Genomic DNA, 17,569 nt, shown 5'->3' with positions numbered 1-17,569 from the left:
ATCCGTGGAATCCTACAGAATATTCCAGTTATTTATTCACGCGTTGATGGATGTTCAAGTTGTTTCCAGTGTGGAGGTTGTGACGAATGAAGTTTCTACGAGCACGTGGGCACAGCTTTTTCTGCAGACACGTGTTTTCATTTCTCCTGGGCAGTTGGAGGGGTGGAGTGCTGGCTCCTGTCCTAAGTGTAAGTCCACCTTTATAAGAAAGTGCCAGACTGCTCTCCGAAGTGGTCATGGTGCATTCCTGCCAATAGTGGAGGGGACTTCCTGCTGCTCCAGTCCTCCCAACACTCAGCATGGCTAAGCTTTAATTTCAGCCATCCCCCCGGGGGGGTGCGATCTCACGCGGTTTTCATTTGCACTTTCTGTGTGCTTGTTGGCTCTTCTCTGGAAGGGTCTATCTGAAAGTGCCCCCTCCCCTTGTTATTGGGTTGTCTTCTTATATATTCTGGATATAATTCTTTTGCTAGACATGTGTGTTGCAAATATTCTCCCCATTCTGTAGCCTGTTTTTTCACTTTCTTACCATTTACCATGATGAGATCTAATTCATCGACTTTTTGCCATCCTGCTTTTTGCATCAAAGACACCTTGGCCTGCCCCAAAGTTGCTAGGCTCTTCTCCTGTGTTTTCTTCTGGAAGCTGTATGGTCTTAGTCTTTACGACATTTGGGTATAGGATACATGTCAAGGCAAGCCTAGAGCACGGGCTGAGGGGTGGGTCAGGTTTATTATTTCTTCCTGCATGTGAATATCCGACACTCCAGTATGATCTGCTGCAAAGATTATCCTTCTTCTACTGAACTGCTTTAGCAATTGTGTCAGAATCCATCAACCATCTATATGTGGGTCTATTTCCAGACTCCCTATTCTTCTCCATTGATTTCTATGCCTGATTTACACCACAACTTTATTTCTGAAGATGAGAAGTCCGGATCCGAGAGAGGGAAGAGGTTTGCGTGATCAAACCAAGTAACATGCCTCTTGTTCACACTCATCGCTGACTCTTGCTGAAAGTCAACAACGAAGGAAGTAGTAAATAGTCACGTGGTTATTGATGCTGAAGGATAATGCTTGCCTGAGAGCCCACCGGCCGGACTGTGGGGGCCCAGCGGAAGTGAGAGGCCGGTGGGGCTGGAGGGGGCTCCCCGCACGGCAGCCATGGGACCTTTCATGAGCTGTTCCAACCCGGTAGGTTCCTGTGTCAGTCAGGGTTCTCTACAGAAACAGAACCAGCAGGATAGATACACACACACATACACACACACACACACACACACACACACACGCACATCAATTTATTCTAGGAACTGACTCATGCAGTTATGGAGGCTGAGAAGTCCTCTGATCAGCCGTTGTAAGCAGGAGACCCAGGAGAGCCAGCAGTGCAATTTGCTCCAAGTCCAAGAGCTGGAGAACCAGAGTAGCCAAGGGCGGGAGCAGACCAATATCCTGGATCAAACAGTCTGGACAGAAGGGGCAGATTCTTCCTTGCTCCTCCTTTTTGTTCTATGAGGACCTTGTGGGACAGAGTGGGACCCACCCTCCCTGGGAAGATCCGTTGTCTTATGGAGCCCCACTGACTCTAGTGCTCATTTCAGCTGGAAACTCCTTCACAGACACCCCCAGAAATAAGGTTCAGCCACATACCTGGGCACCCCAGGATCCAGGCAAGGACCAATGAAATTAACCGAAACAATTCCTCAACTGGAAAATGATTATGAGAAAGAAAACCGACCCCGCGGGAGTGTTAGGGCATTGAAGAAGGTGATGTTCTGGTAGGACTTAGCTCAGCATCTGGAACACAGAGGTTCTGAGAGGTTCTCAGGACCTGAAACTCTTCCCACCCTTAGTCAGCATAAGGGTGTCCTGCAGCCAGCCCCGGAGATGTCCCCTGGTGGTGACGAGGCTGCTGTCGGCTGCGACATTCCATTGCTGGGACATTCCAATTCGCTCCTCTTTCTTGCTCCCTGAGGGCTGGCCTGGGACTCACATGCCACTCCCCTGAGGCCACAGCAGCCCTCCTCAAGGCTGCTGGGTGCTCAGCTCTGCTCCGCAGGACCCAAAGAGGCCCAGTCTGAGCAGTGGCCTGGACCCCACTCCTTGAGAGGCTGTCTGCGGGACCCACCCTAAGCTCACTTAGGAAAAGGATGCCTCCTGCACTGTGGCCATTCTGGAGGCATCCATGGGCCCAGAGAGGTCCGGGCAGGGACTGTGGTCCTTGAGGGGTGTTGGGGAAACCTAACACCAGACCATACCTGGTCACCGTCAGCCAAGCCTAAGGAATTGGGCCCAGAGTGGCAAAGCTGAATAGTATTTGGTATCCCAGTGTCAGGCAGTCGGCTCCCGGACACATGTGTTTGAAGAAGTGTGACTGCTGTGGGTTTGGGTGAGTCAAGAGATCATCCCAAAGGAGGCAGACCTACCCCAGAAGGTTGTGTGAGGGCCCAGGCATCTGTAGAGCAGAGACGGGAGAGAAAATAGAACACGATGCAGGAAGATAGGCGAGAAAAGACGTAGGTACTTATGTCCCACCGTGAAGCATCGTAAAGCCAACATTTCTGACAACTAACTTGTATTGTACATGATAAAAATGTGCTCATACCAGGACATCAAAGTGTGGACAAGATTTTATAACAGGAGGCTTTATTGGACAGAATCACAATATATACTTCCTCCCTCCCCTCCCATCCCCCCGTATTAACTATCGATTCTATCATAAAAATATATTACAACATTTGATATGTTTTCACAAAACACAAGCCATTGTAAACAGAGCAGGCAACATTGGCCTTGGATTCAAAATTCTTGATTCCTGTTGCAACAGAAAAACAGTGTTGGCAAGTGTATTACATGAAAGGTAATATTGTCACATTGGGGGGCTTCTAATAATGTGTGTGTGTGTGTGTGCACGTGTATAATGGAGCTATATTTCTGTTTAATAAATTAGGAGAAAATAAAGTTAAAGCTACAATACAAAGTTAAACATTAGAGGCTGCTAAAATTTTGTTTCCTTTTTTTTTTTTTTTACTCCATATGCGGCTGTTTGAGTCTGTGAACGCTGACCCATACGCATATACTCATGGGCACACAGAAGCACGACACACGTGTTCATGGGCACATTTGCTCCAACAGAAACATCTCCATTTTCCTATGGGTCTGACGTTAGGGATAGAACATGGTACAGGAGCCAGATCACTTTGTCTCCGGGAGTGAAATCTTTTATTTTTCTAAATCCTGGTTTCCGAAAGTATTTTTCAAGTGTCCATATACAACGTACATTTCCATGTGGAATGATAAACGAGGTGGCGCATACTTAGGTTTCCTTAAGGTGGGCTCCCTTTTGTCATCCATTGGTCTGTTCTCTGGATGCCCCAAGCTACAGACAGCATAAGTCCCCCTCCCCACTTTGCACAGACACTAACAAATAATGAAACCTATGATAACTCAAGGTCAACTGAGAATTTGACTTTGGTGCTCTCGAGCTGGGCACTGAGCAGGGCAAAGCCTCTGGGTGGGAGACAGGCGTGCTCCATGAGGGAAGATGAATAGGGAGGTTGGCCTCCACCGGACACCTCAACAGAGCGACAGATTCATGTCCTCCTAGGAGCTGTCTCACCAAAATGGTAACACACGTCCAAGCGGCAAGGGCTTCAATCTCTTCTCCCAAATGAGCCTACAAATGTAAAGACAGGCTTATTCCAATACCTAGAAAAATGCCCTGTGTGGTAATGAGGGGAGGACAAGACTTCTTTATGATGTGTCCCTGGGCTGCCAATGCTGTATGTGACCCGCAATTAACCAGGTTTCCCCTGGGGACACCTTGATGGGCTTGACGAGACACCATCCTCATTAAATGTCCCTCGAATGTTCCAGAGGAGGTCCTATTTACATGCTTGTTGTAAAACAGGATTGTTGAGGTTTGGAATGATTTCAGTTTTCAGGGGAACTTGGCATTTAAAGGTTTTTAGAGCATAGGGTTAGGTTGCAAGTAATTCAAGCAAGGATTTGGTATTAAAAGACTTGGAGGCAAGGCAATGGCAGGCTGAGCCTTTAGGGGCTGGGGCTTTGGTATCTGGTCATCAGGAAATGGACCGACTCAGATGAAGCTAACCGAGGTGTGCCATCGTGATGGCATCTGATTCTCTCCCAAACACATTCCCTCTGGACAGGATGGGGTGATATCAAGGCCAGGACCTTGATGGGGATGATCAGAGTGGGTTTCCATGTCCAAATACAGATCTTGGGTTCTTTGAAACTATTGAAACATGGACCTGAGGTTCTCTTGAATACGTGCAACAACCCTTTGCATCAGGGGAGAAATAAGATCCCAACTCTAGAGTCACCAGCCCGTGGAAGAAAGGACTCAGGAAATGCTACGATGGTCTTCCTAGGAGCACACGCATTCCCAAAGGTGCGCACAGTCCTTTGAGTCCACAATCTAAATTATTTTAAAAATCTTTAAATATGGCCATTCCAGCCCTGCTAAGACTGAGTGGATTCATAACGACTGACCTTGAAATGCTAGAGACATCTTTACATGACGTTGTGCGAGCCAACAGTACAAGCCCAATGGCGGTGTGGGTGTGAATGCAGTGTGGCTGACCTGCCACACGGTACGAGAGCAGCTTTCGCCACCGTGGCTGCTCCGGGTGTGCGAATTCCTCCAGTCGTCCCCAGGGGTGCGTGGCAGTGGCCGTCAGGACCCGGCGGTGACAGAGCCTATGCACCCTCACTACTGAAGACACACCTCTGTGCCCCTCGTGCATATTGTCAGGGAGGTGCCCTGGCCAACGTGGTTGGTTTGTGAACAATGAAATATGCCCTCCTCCCACTCACTGTTAAATGTAGATGTCCCTTAAAATAAATGTAGTTTGTTCTGGCCCTTCCTTCCTTCTGTCCATCCGTCCTTCCGTCCGTCCGTCCTTCCTTCCCTCTTGCCTACCTTCCTTCGTTCTTCTGTTCCTTTTCTTTTTAGTAGCTAGGTGCATGTCGATTTCCCTCCGCATTCTCTCTAAGAGACCTCATTTCAGTATCCTAACTCCAAAACTTGGATCATCTCTCATGGTCCACAGATCAGTCACTCTCCCAGGAGGCACTTTTTCTCCTCTGGACTCAGCCGACACCAATCCTGGGCACGCACCAAGCTCTGAGCCCATGAGCCTCCTTCCCAGGCACTTTCACCTCTCCTCTGTGTCTTGTCTCTGTTTGTCCTACTACATGTTCTGGGCCAGTGTCCTCACCTCTGAAAAGCCTCCCAGAACCCTCCTTCCCCACTGGTCAAGTGCTTCAGCCCCCACTCTGCACCCCCGAGCAGTGTGCTCAACCCCTCCTGGGCAGCCCTGTCTCCCGCAGAGGCTGATACAGCATCGGGCTGGGCACAGAGAAGGTGCTCAGGAAACATCCAAGGAGGGACAGGCACGTTCTGGGCTGCAGTTCTGGGCTGGAGCCTGCAGCTGCCCCATGTCCCTCCCTCCCTGGCTCCGGGACTCTGCTTTCCTGCCCCCCACCCCAACCAATTCCACCGCATGTGCCATGCTATCTAGGCCAGGCTGCCCAAAGCCACATGTCCCAGCCACTTCCCTGTCCCGATACAGATTGCCCAGGAAGATGAGCAAGTCCATGGCCCGTTTTTATGGAAGGAGGCACAAGGAGGCCTTTGACGTCATGGCTCTGTCCAAATTGGAGATGCCACAGCAAGCCTGAGAGTCCTGCTTCTCCTCCCTCGCCCCGGGCCAAGGCTTCTGCCAGCAGCAGGACAAAGGCAGCTGGCCAAGGGTTGGACTAGCTCTTTGGGGGCTAAAAGGGCAAGTGGTCTGGAGAGAAAGTGGGAGACTGTTGGGAACGTGGAGAGGCTTACAAGCCACACCGCCTCAGCCACGGTTCTCCTCCGAACTCCAAAAAGCAAACTGGGGAGGACACCTCCATCCAACCTCTACTTATGGCCAGCTCAGCCTGGGGTCCGAAGCCAACACCAGGGTCTTCCACGGGAACCTGTCTGGCTTCAGGACACTGCTGTGTTGTTCTGATATCCTAAGGGCAACTGGCCCAGAGTTTCGGGAAAATGCAGGTTAACAGTGAGTCCTCAAACACCTAAGACATCTCGTCAGATAGATTTCTTGGAGGTGAAAAGGGCCTGGGAAGCATAAATCCCAGGTACAGAAGCGGCTGCTCAGTCCTTCCCCCCTCTCACCGAATTCTCCTAGAGAAAGAGAAGTCTAGAGGGGTCCTTCCCAAGCAAGGGGCGGCCGTGTGCTGGGAGGGGCCCCAGGGCCCGGCTGGGGGGTGAGGGCATTAGCACCGAAGCTGGGAGCAAGGGGTTCTCTGCTGGGATGGAAAGACACCTGCTGTGCCTGCAGCTGCCCCAGCTGGGTGCGGCTGCGACGTCCTATCAGCACCGGCCTGCCCTTCTGGAGCCCACGGCCTGTTTTGTGTTGCCCCTCACACATCTCTAACTGCTACCCCAGGACTTACAGACCTTCCCAGCAGTCTGAAAAGGAGATGCCAGTCCCTACGTCCTAGGGTCATGGTGATGACCCATGGAAACATGGCCCGAAAGCACTCAGCACAGCACTGGCTTGTAAGTTTCCCTCAGTACCCATGAGCTGTTAGGGCTACAGACCACAGTCACTATGAGGAGCGGCTCCCGGGGGGCCCAGACTGGGTCAGCCTTGCTGGATGAAGTGGGGAACCAAAAACAGACCCACACTCAGGGGTTGGCATCCATCACTGTCTCCCTCTGGCCTGACCTTGGCCTGGCTCCACTCCCGGGGACTGAGGCTGGGTGGGAAGGGCGTTGGGCTAGCTGTGGTTGGCAGCAGAGGACCCAGAGGCCATCGGCTCCCACAGCCGGGCTGCCCAGGCAGAGGCGGAGAGGAGACCCAAGCACATGTCCCCACGGGACCCTCTAAGAGCCAGTTTCCTGCTCTCTAACAAAGTGTCCCGGCCCCCAGCCAGCCGGTGCTGCTATATTCTGCCGACCCCACCGCGGACACCCGCACTTCCCAGGGAGCCCCTGGGAATGGAATGAGGTTGCTTTGCAAATACCTCTGGAGGGGAGGGTGGCAGCTCTTCCACCAGAGTCTCTGAAGATGGGTTTTTAGAATTTCAGAATTTCACGGAGTGAGCGCATTGTCGCTCTGAGAGCAAAATGACTCAGCCCTTAAATGAGGCTGAAGACTGAACTGTCTGGAGATTTGGGGAAAGTTACAGGACAAACAGAGATATTTAGGAAGGCCCAGCTTTCCACGGAGTGTGTCCACGTGTCCCAGATCCCCTTCTCAGGGGAGAGCTGGGGGGCCCCCGGCCGCAGTGGCCGGGGCATGGAGGTTCGACAGTGCAGAATCCCAGGTTGCCTCGGGCCAATCTCTGAGGAGAGGGTACCGGAATCTGCATCTTAAACACGCTCCCTTGGTGTTTCCTGTGGATAATGAAGTTCACAAGCCAAAAGCTGTTCCAGGTGCTTTAGACCTTCCAGAAAGGAGGGGGGGGGGGCACAAATATATCCCGGACCTCACTCTCTCCTGGGGTGCTCATGGTCCAAAGGAAAGGAGCCAATGCAAGGAATTTCTGGCACCTGATAAAATATCCTCATTAAGACCATGGGCCATCTGAGTTATCCTGCATTTGGGTTACATTCTAGAAATGCACGGCCATAGGCTATACCCCAGGCATCGTCTCCCTGCCTGCGCGTGGGCATGGCCTGTCCTGTCTGTCTTCTCTCAGAGAGAAGAGCACCATGAGAAAGAAAACTAATTTCAGTGACACGAGAGAGGTTTATTGCTCAGGGTGACAGGAGACTGAGCTGAACCCCAGAAGGCATGGGCTGTTGGTATCAGGGGGCTCGAGTCAACTTCCCTCATGACCCAGCCGCTTTCTAAGTAAAAACAGGCTGGCCCTTAGCGACATCGCTCCCGGAGGTCAGCTGACCATGAGACACACAAACCCCAGATGCCAGGACCCTCACCTGAGCTGGTGGTCCCTCAGGTAGGGTCCTAGGGCTCTGGTGCCGTCTCCTTCTAGAGGAAGTGCAAGAAAAAGCTGGAGTAGTTGCAGGGTGACTGAAAAAGCCTCCCAGGGCAGGAATTAAATCTACATTTCTGCTTGTGTAGGGCTAGAGACAGAGCCCTGGTGGGGGGGAGGGGCAGGAATCAGACCCCGGCCCTCACCCAGGCCAGGCTTCAGTTCTAAGCTTCCTGAAGCTCTTTCCCACCTGATCCAGCGTCCACCAGAGTCTGGGCCTTACACATCGAGCCTGATGCTAGACTGAAGTCAAGTAAGTGTTCCCAGACCCGCTGATCTCGCTGTTTCTGAGTGTTTTACCTGAGAAACCCATGTTGTGTTTGATAAATTAAATTAGCAAATGAGGTAGATAATTCACCCGGGAATAACGAAGCCAGGGGAGAATTTTATAGACTGGGTATCGATGAACACCAACACTCATCTAAAGGTAATTACAGCTGAGCTGGTCGGTGCTGACCGCTAATGCTTTCTCCTTGCTTCTCCTTGACTCTTAATGTCTGTCCAGACAATAGTGAAAACACCCCTCCGGCTGACTTCTTTGGTCTTTTGTCTACATGATGCCAACACAACTGGTTTTATGGTGTGTGTTTTCACTTTAGCAGTCCTAGGAGCTTGGCAAAAATTATGATATGTATCTTTCTAAGATTTGTGGTATTGTGGGTGAGAGATCTTTTGGTTTTGCTTGTTTGTTTGTTTTTTAGCTCAGGAAGAGGTGAAAGTGATCCATTTGCCTCTGGGAGTATAACAGGTCGCATACACAGGACAAGAAGAAAGAGAATTTGACATAGTCATTCCCCAACTCGGATGAAAACAAGGTTGTTGCTTGAACTTGACTGCCTATTAGCCTCACCTACTAGGTCACTACTCTTCTGTCGCCCAATTTGGAGAATATTTGCATGGAAAGGGAGATTGTAGGATTCAATCGTGCCTACCTTCTTGGCTTCATTCTTGTTTGCAACCTCATCGGTACTTTTGGGGTTGGGACTGTGGGGTGGGCGTGAACAGCTGCTTGTCACTAGGAAAGTTCCACTAAAATGAATGTCTGCTGTGATTCAAACTTGATTCAAACGAACGTGCTGTGAATCAGAGCACAAAGTCATGTCTGGGCAGTGGTATGCTGGGGGACGCTGGACCACCGGCTCTCAGGGCGGAAGTCCTGGTTTTAGATTTTGCTGATTTTCTTGGCATAAGTATTCCCATCATGGCTGATTTCAAGCTACCAACGTGATGTCCCTCAACACGGAGCTGGGGAGGGATGTGCCCCACGGGCTCCTCCAGGCAGTGTGAGCACACCTCCAACTAGAACTGACAGGCGCCAAGGCCTGGGAGGCCATGTCTGTCCCATGAAAACCTGGAAAGTAGGCAAGACTAGGCTGGGCTCAGCTATCTCTTTTCTAAATGGGGAGCTAAGGTAATTTCCACAACATCTTTTCAAGGAAATGTGCACAACACTTCTCTGTCTTTCCATACTGGGGCCCTCGGCAGTAAAAAATGTTAGACTCTTGCCACTTGGTCTGTGCTGGACAGTGTCCTCCCCCTGTACTTCCAAAGCTAGGACACAGAGAGCTGGAGAGACGAGCCATCAGAGTCTGTGGCTCCCCGTCCTTTCTACCCGAGAGGCATCAGAACAGAGGACGGAGAAATAACCCTCTTGGCATTCACATATCATCCGAAATGGTAAACAAAGACAGATGGGCAGAGAGCACGGCCCACTCACCTTGGCTTTCCGTAAATCAAGATGGAGCTGCTAATGGTTTGGCAGAGATATCAAAGCGATCATTTTCCATAAAAATGTTACCCTCTCTTCACTAGCACAGGGCACATTCTTGATCACCTGGAACAGCCTCCACTTTCTGCTGATAGACTCACAGAGACCAGATGTGTAGCCACTGGGATCATGGAGCCCAGGGCCTTACAACCAATATCAACCCCATCGAACCCCTGCTCGGGTCAGTTCTTGTAGGGGCCTCTCACAGGACCAGCTGGAGGTGAAAAGCCTCCTGCAAATTCAGGTGACAACCAGGGGTGGGGGCACCAGGCAGCCTCCTTCCTCCTGCCTCTCCTTGGCTCCAGCGGTTAGGACGGGTGAATCAGAAGAAGGTGACTGCCTGTTTAAACCATTTTCAGGCTAAGATCGTCTACACACACAAATGTTAGCTCTTGTGGACACATGGGGGACCAGAGTTCAACCCAACAGAACCATTTCTAAGACCACGGCTCAGCCACAATGGGGCAGCAGCAAGTCGTTCAACATTTTCCCCTGGGACTCAGGGTCCCGAGTCCCAGCTGAGCACAATTTGGTGACTACCAGCTGGGTGAGATTTGGGTTAAAGCCGCCACCACGACCACGTGGAGAAGAGCAGCCATGCTGGAGGTAAGGCCGAAAGGCCGCTGCCAACCTCACGTTCAGCATGACTCACATCCCATGGAGACCACCACCACTCTTCAGCGTGGAGCCCAACGCCCAGGGGTTAGGGAGCAGGTGGACGCCATGCTTCCCCACCTGCCACCAGCGCTGCGTGTCCTTGATCGTGACCAGACTTGGCGTCACTCCTGGGGAGTCTCTGGTTGAGTCCAGGAGCTCAAAGGAGCTCCTCTGAAAGGAAAGCCCAGAGCGAGTAACCTCGGTCATCCTTTGGTGCAAAACAGGAACGGTCCAACCTCTGCCCTTGAGGAACCAGGGAGCAGGCATCGCTGGGCCGGCCAGGGGGGTGGCAGCTGGAGGAGTCCGCCCAGGACCCCGAGCCCTCCCTTCCCGCTTCTCACCAACTGTCTCATTCCTCCGTCTCCAGCAAGAGCGGCGTCCTTCACTCGGAGACCGGCAGAATGTTCTGGCTGTGGGAGTCGCCCGTGAGGCCCGAGGAGTGGAGGGAGCGTCTGTGGAGGATCCTGTTCAGGATCTCTTTGCAGCTTTTGCGGTACTGGTGTCGCAGTAAGGAGTACACGAAGGGGTCCGACGCGGCCTTGCTGTAGGCCAAGCACTTGGACAGCACCCCCCAGTGGGAGCCGATGGGCACCGAGGAAGACAGCTCCACCAGCCTGCGGAGACACGGGAGCCCGTTACTGAGAGCATAGCCTCTTGGCCAAGCCTCAGGCTCTCTGCTGTAGTTGCCTCCTCCACGGCAACTTACGGCAGAAACAGGAAGGGGCGGTGGGCCTCCACGGGCTCTGAGTTCATTCCAGCTCCGGAGTAACAGCGCACTGTACACGTGTGACTCCGTGGGCCCCGGGGAGAGGGGACTAGCTCCATGTAAGGCAATAGATAGACAAGGAGGTTAAGGAATTTGCCTAAGGTCACGCAGCCCGTAAACTGTAAAGGCAGGATTTGAACCCCAGTCTGCCTGACTCTGGAACCCAGGCATACCTAAGTAATAGACTAGTGGCTAATAGTGACCTGGCCCCTGGCTCCAGCTTTCCTCCTGTCCTGCTAGGGGACCCTGGGCAAGTCATTTCCCCTCCTTGGGCCTGTTGGTTTGCTATGGAAAAGGAGGCAGCCGAATAAGGTCACCTCTTCGACTAGAAGACACTGGTGCTTTGCTTCAAACCCAGCTCTGGCCTCCTAAGAAGATTGCCTGGGAGGAGGGCTGAGAGCAACTTTGCAACCGTTCTGCAAAGCTCAGCGTACGTCCTACATCAGGAAGAATCCACAGGTGTCAAAGGCCTCTTCCCAGGGTTTTGATTCTGGTGGTCCTGGGCCACCGCCATAGTCAGGGTCCCCTCAAGTGACCTCATGATACAGGGGAGATACAGCCCATGTCTCAAAGGGGCCTTTTTCTGGAAGTCTCCTGGTGCCCATCAGACAACTCCACTCAGGGGTCCTAGTACCAGGTTGTGAGGAAGTGAAAGCCTTCTTCTCTGTAAATGGAATACCCCCAACCCCATCCCAGATCAAGCCACTTACTCTCAAGTGTCTCCAGCACCAGTGGCCCTATTTGGACCTTATCCAGCACGGATATAAGGTAGAAAAGGCCATGGCTTGGAGATCCCAAGTTACCCTCTCCCTGCCCACTGCCAAATGAGGAACCTGAGGCCCAGAGAAGAGAAGGGGTCGCCTAGGGTCACCCAGCAGGAAGTCAGAGAGGAAGGTCTGGCACCTGCTCGCTCCCCTGGTTCTGGCCCCTGTCCTCCCCCCGGGGCAGAGGTGTGTGTGCGACGGCAGGCAGCCAGGCAGCCGCGGTTCTCACGGTGGGGGGCTGCCCAGGGGAGTCCCCAGAAGAGACTGAGCTTGGGCCATTACTCTGTGCGGCCAACCGGAGTGCTTTCCCTGGCGTTCTTTGGGCCGATGTGGTAAGGACAAGCCCATGAAGGGAAGGAAGGGAAAGATGGTAGAGTTCAAGCCTCCATTGTCATAACGACCCCCACCTTTTAAAAAAGATTTTATTTGTTTGCCACAGAGAGAAAGAGAGAGAGAGTGCACGCACAAACGGGGGAGCAGCAGGCAGAGGGAGAAGCAGACTCCCCCCTGAGCAGGGAGCTTGAAGCAGGACTCGATCCCAGGACCCCGGGATCATGACCTGAGCTGAAGGTAGATGCAAACTGATTGAGTCACCCAGGGCTCCCACAATGCCCCTTTTTTGACCCTTAATGAACCCCCCTATTTGGTTTCCTATTTCCAGAAACACCGGCTACGCTTGCCCTCTGACCTCGTGGGAAAATGTGACCTCATTTCTGCTCATGTCCTCGTTAGCCCGAATGGGGGGAATGGAGCTGTTAGCATCTGGGAAAGCTGTACTTTTAAGAAACCTATTTTGGGAAGTGATGACTTTAAGGGGACAAAAACCCTGAATTTAGAATTCACACCTAATAATAACAATGAAAGAGCTGAACGCCAGCACGTTGTTGCTATGTGATGCCAAATGGCTTTACCAAAATGTCTGCTCTCCTCCGTGTCGCTAAATTCAGTCTTAGCATTCTTGGCCTTCCCAAGAGGACTTATCAAAGAGCCAAATATCATTAAACCATCCAGCAAGATGAACATTACTATTTTCAGGTTCTGTAGATGTCACAGAATACAATGATTCGGGACAATGTAAAATTTTACCACTAGATAATTAATAGATAAAATCTATTTTGTTTGCTTCTCAGAGATTTAATGTAAAGTCTCAATTCTCCGCCAGGGTCCGTAATAATTCCCGGTCTCCATTGGGTAAATTACTCGATGAACAATTCTCCTGGAGAGCCGGTGTCATTCTCATTTCCAGGCTCAGCGAGCCGGCGGCTCCTCCACAGAAACCAGGTTCCACCGAATGCAGCCCGAGTGCCGGGGCTCAGATCCCACACCGCAGATGAGACAAGATTAGTTCTCCATGTCTCCCAGCCTGAGAAGCCCTTCTCCACAGTCCTGTGCTGCCTGGGGACTTTGGCACCAGCCGCCGGCCACAGTACACACGAGGACTCCTGCTCTGAAAAGCCGGTGTGTGGCCTCCAGCAAGGCCTCAGGCAAAGACAGACTCTGGGTCAGCACAAGCCTGGACGCTGCTCTGTGGGGGCTGCTGGGCCAGGCTGCTGGGGCGCCGCCCCCTTTTGTGCTCAGACGTGGCTGGCAGACCCACTTCCGGCACCTCCTGAGCGCGTGGACCCCTGCTCCACGCTGTGCACCTGTTGTGACTGGCTTTGCGCCGACCTAGCTCTCCCAGCTCAAGGGGACCGAGAAGGCACTGGGATGTCCACATTGCCGCAACTGCTTCTTTCTCATTCTAGATCTGGGCAGGGATACCACATGGCCCCTTACAGATAACCCTGTAATAGGGAACCTCCAGCTCCTCTTATGCCAGGTCTAGCTCTGCTCAGGCCCCCGAGTGCCTTCCCCTCTGGGAAAGGGGAGCTCCTGTTCTGATCAGTCTTACTCTCCGCCTGGGCAAGGTCACTGCATGCTGAAAGGTTCCTGCCATGCTGTGCCTCTTTCCTCTTTACTGAAAGGGAAAAGCACATGGTGGACAAATGAACTCCCCGCTCCTGCCCTGGAAGGCTGACCCAAGTGCCCCGAGTTTAGGGATTCTTGGGCGTAGGTGTTCAGAATGTGGTACTTTGTTTCTCTTTGGTGTGTCACCTGCTGTGGGTTGAACAGTCTCCCTGAAATTCATGTGTGGAAGTCCTAACCCCCAAGACCTCAGATCGTGATCTTACTTGGAAGTAGGGTTATTACAAATGTCATCAGTTAGGATGGACTCAGCCTGGAGATGGGTGGCCCCAACCCAACATGACCAGTGTCCCTATCAAAGGGGTAAATTTGGCCACAGATGCACACATAGAGAAGGCCAGGCAGAGCCAAAGGCAGAGACTGGGGGATGCTTCCATAAACCAAGGAATGCCAAAGGCTGACAGCAGACCCCAGAAGCCAGGGGAGAGCCCTGGAACAAATTCTCCCTCATCCCCGGCTTCAGAAGGAGTCAACCTTGCCATCACCTCGATCTTGGACTTGCAGCCTCTGGAGCGGAGTCAATACACCTCTGTGGTTAGCGGTAGCTGGCTCCGACGGCTCTGGGGCACTAACACACACCCAGTGAGGAAGCCACTAGAGAGGCAGGGGTGGGTTAGGCAGGGCCAGTTGTCTGTGGCCGAAACGACACAGCAGAGCACCAAGTCCCCGCCCCGTTCCTACAGCCCTGTGTGCAGCGAGCCGGACAGAGCCCAGGGTTTGAAGCTGCGGCACTGGGCACTGAGTCGTCTTGGACCTCTGAAAAGCAGAGCTCCCTGCCCCCCATCCCTGACTTCCATCAGGCACCAAAGTGACTCTCCATGTATTTACTGCCTGGGATACGAACCAGGAAAACCTCTGCCAGCGGGCTCTACTCCGGGGAAAACGTTTATGCTTCTGCGCTCACAACACACACAAGCCTGCCCCTGCCCCCGACCGCCCTGACACAGCTCCCTGCTCAAACACCCCGCAGTGAGAGCCCGCACTCTGGGTCCGCAGGGCAGCCTGGAGAGAGGGGGAAAAGGGGCAGGAGCCTGCTTTCCTGCATTCCAGATGCTTCTGCAGCAGGTCCTTCAGGCAGGCCCTGCAAGTACCCGGGGGGGGGGGGGGGCGGATCCAAACACTGCCAGCGTGGGGGGAGCCGTGAAATGCTGCTGGCTGGGGTCTGCTCATAGATAGGGAGCAGAGCCCAGTAACAGATTCTCGTTCCCCAGGGCGACACACAGGAGATGCCCGCAGACGCTCTCCCTGCATCTCACTGCACCCGTCCGAGGGGCCTGGCCCACCCCTGCGTCCCTGTGCCCTGTATTTGCTGCGGTGGGGGGAGCCACGCTCCTCTCTCTCAGCAGGAGGCCCTCAGATCAGGGTCACTGGCAGGTCCCTGTGCTGACTGTCACCGCAGAGGGCGGATGAGGCCGGGAAGCCCCCACCCCCTCGCCCTTCACCCCTAGGTCTCACCCTCACCCCGCAGCCTGGCGGTCCTGGTCCCCGGAGGGAGGATGGGGTACCTTTGCCAGAACTGCAAGACGTTCTCTGAAACTCCAGGGAGAGGGAGACCCGTGTCTCCATTCTGCTCGACAGTGGGAATCTTGAAGGAAACTAAATTCTGGGGTGAGGACAGGACCAGGAAGAGCAGCAGCTGCAGACCCAGTTCCCCTTTCAGGTCCCCCGGGGCTCAAGGCTTTGATGGCTGCTTCCCAAACATTGTTTCAACCCCCTGATAGAGGCCCTGTACAGAGGAGACACCACGGTGGTGATGTGCCACGCTCACACGGCCTGGGAAAATCCAGGATCAGAAGCCTGGGCTGTGGGCACCAGCGACCATGAGCCTGCCTGGCACCAGGATGCCCGTCCCAGCTCCTCGGCCAGGTTCCAGGGTCCAAAGACCTTCACCTCTCCTCCCCACGCTGCCATGCACACGCACGCATGTCCACACCACACACACACACACACACACACAACACACACACACACACTCAAGGCACCCAAGGCAGCGTGGGCCACAGAACAGTCTTTGGGAAGACAGCCTGATGTCTTTCCAAGACTCCTGGAGAATGCATGTATTTGAAGACCTGTAAGTCATAAGCTGACACTTTATCTTTTCATGAGACATTAGAATGGAAGGCATTTTATTAAAATACTAACGCCAGACAACTTCCTGCATATTAAACCCCTCTGCCATCTACATAATTCCATGACTTTGAAAAGCCACAACAATGGTGCTGTCAGACCCACTAGCGCTTCCAAGCCACATTCCGGTGATTTGGTACAACCGTAATTATTCGGAAGCATATGTCGCTGCAGAGATAATGGCCTTACACATGCTTCTAGACATGTGAATTTTAACTCAGAAAAATTTAATTAGCGCTTTTGGATGAGAATCTGTGTGAATCTTCAGACCCTGCTCAAATACTTGGAAAAAGTCAAATGTGACCCATGAGGGCTTTAACATGGGAGCCAGTGTGAATGTGATAGAAGGTAGTGACTCCCAGTAAGAGTGAAGGGAGAGATTTCTGAATGTTTTCCAGGGTCCTCTGACATGCCCCATGGTGCAGCACAAGTGGCTCCTTGGTTGGGACCGTCAGTGGAACCATCTTTCTGAAAAGTATTTGCTGCATAGTCCGCACTTGCCAACCAATTCTACTGATGGGTCCAGCTGCCAGAGCTGATGGCCACTGGGCCCTACTCCAGGTCTACCCAAGCTGCTATCAGCCAAGTGGTCAGAGATGATCCCTACTACTTCTACCTGCCTTTATCTATAGGCATCAGGGTGCTATGTCGGGGTTCACGCTGAGATGCTTGGGCACAGGGAGTAGGCTGGGCCTCCACCCTGTAGATGGGCATGTCTATATTTCCAGTTGCCTGGTTCCTAGGCTTTGGAGATACAGCAAGGCTGCAAGGTTAAATTATGGCCGACAGGCTTGACACTGACCCTTAACCCTTAATTCTGCCAGTTGTTACTGCTGTGACCTTAGGTAACTCATCTCCCCTCTGAAGCTCTGCACTTAGCTTGCAGGAGAGCTGTACTAGATGCAATCGGTGTGTACTGGTAACTCCTAGGTGCATTACAGGTGTCCAGTGATAGGTGACAGGTGCAGTTATCAAGACTTTGTGTTCTCTAAGAGGAGCTAGAGGATCTATCTGAAGACCTGAATGGTTCTTGACCCAAGAATGATGCTTTTCCAATCTAAGAAAGTTATCAGGCAGATAGGAAGAGTTGGGGACCCCTCTCCCAGCCAGCCAGATCTTCCTGCTCAACTCAAAAATGTGGCAGAGGTCATAGCAGAAGCCCGTTCTCCAATGTTCCAGTTCTGCCAGCTCCCAGCGTTCACCATGGCAGTCCAGATTGGGACCTGGCCCCTTGCACGCGCTCCTGTTTATAAGGCTGGAATGGAAGCAAGCGGCAAAACAGGCCAAGTGGATACTCAGCCGCTGCAGAGTGGGGACAAAGATTAGCTTCCCAGCTGGCAGCTCAGTGATGGGTTTAAGTGACACCTGGACAGCTGGTTCCCGGTCATCCCCCAAACAGCAGCTTTCTGGTTCTGAGTGGGTCACAGCACCCACTTCCTTCCGGGAGGAGAGCGGGAACCCCTGTGCTCTCAGGGGAGAAGCAGAGCAGTGCAGCGCG

General features: G+C 52.8%; 1 protein-coding gene across 1 annotated transcript in view; it reads right to left on the bottom strand.

Moving 5' to 3' along the window:
• Nucleotides 1-2,715: 2,715 nt before the first annotated feature.
• Nucleotides 2,716-17,569, bottom strand: part of GPR26 (G protein-coupled receptor 26) — a 32,873-nt gene continuing 18,019 nt past the window's right edge. The window contains exons 3-4 of the mRNA XM_059395952.1: nucleotides 10,791-11,063; nucleotides 2,716-3,678 (exon numbers count right to left, since the gene is read on the bottom strand). Of these exons, the coding sequence (XP_059251935.1) occupies nucleotides 10,832-11,063 (232 nt within the window). The 3' untranslated portion in view covers nucleotides 2,716-3,678; nucleotides 10,791-10,831. The remainder of the gene's footprint in view (nucleotides 3,679-10,790; nucleotides 11,064-17,569) is intronic.

This window comes from Mustela nigripes, chromosome 4 (assembly GCF_022355385.1).
Source record: "Mustela nigripes isolate SB6536 chromosome 4, MUSNIG.SB6536, whole genome shotgun sequence".
Lineage (NCBI taxonomy): Eukaryota > Metazoa > Chordata > Mammalia > Carnivora > Mustelidae > Mustela > Mustela nigripes.
This window is presented reverse-complemented; position numbering and strand designations above follow the sequence as displayed.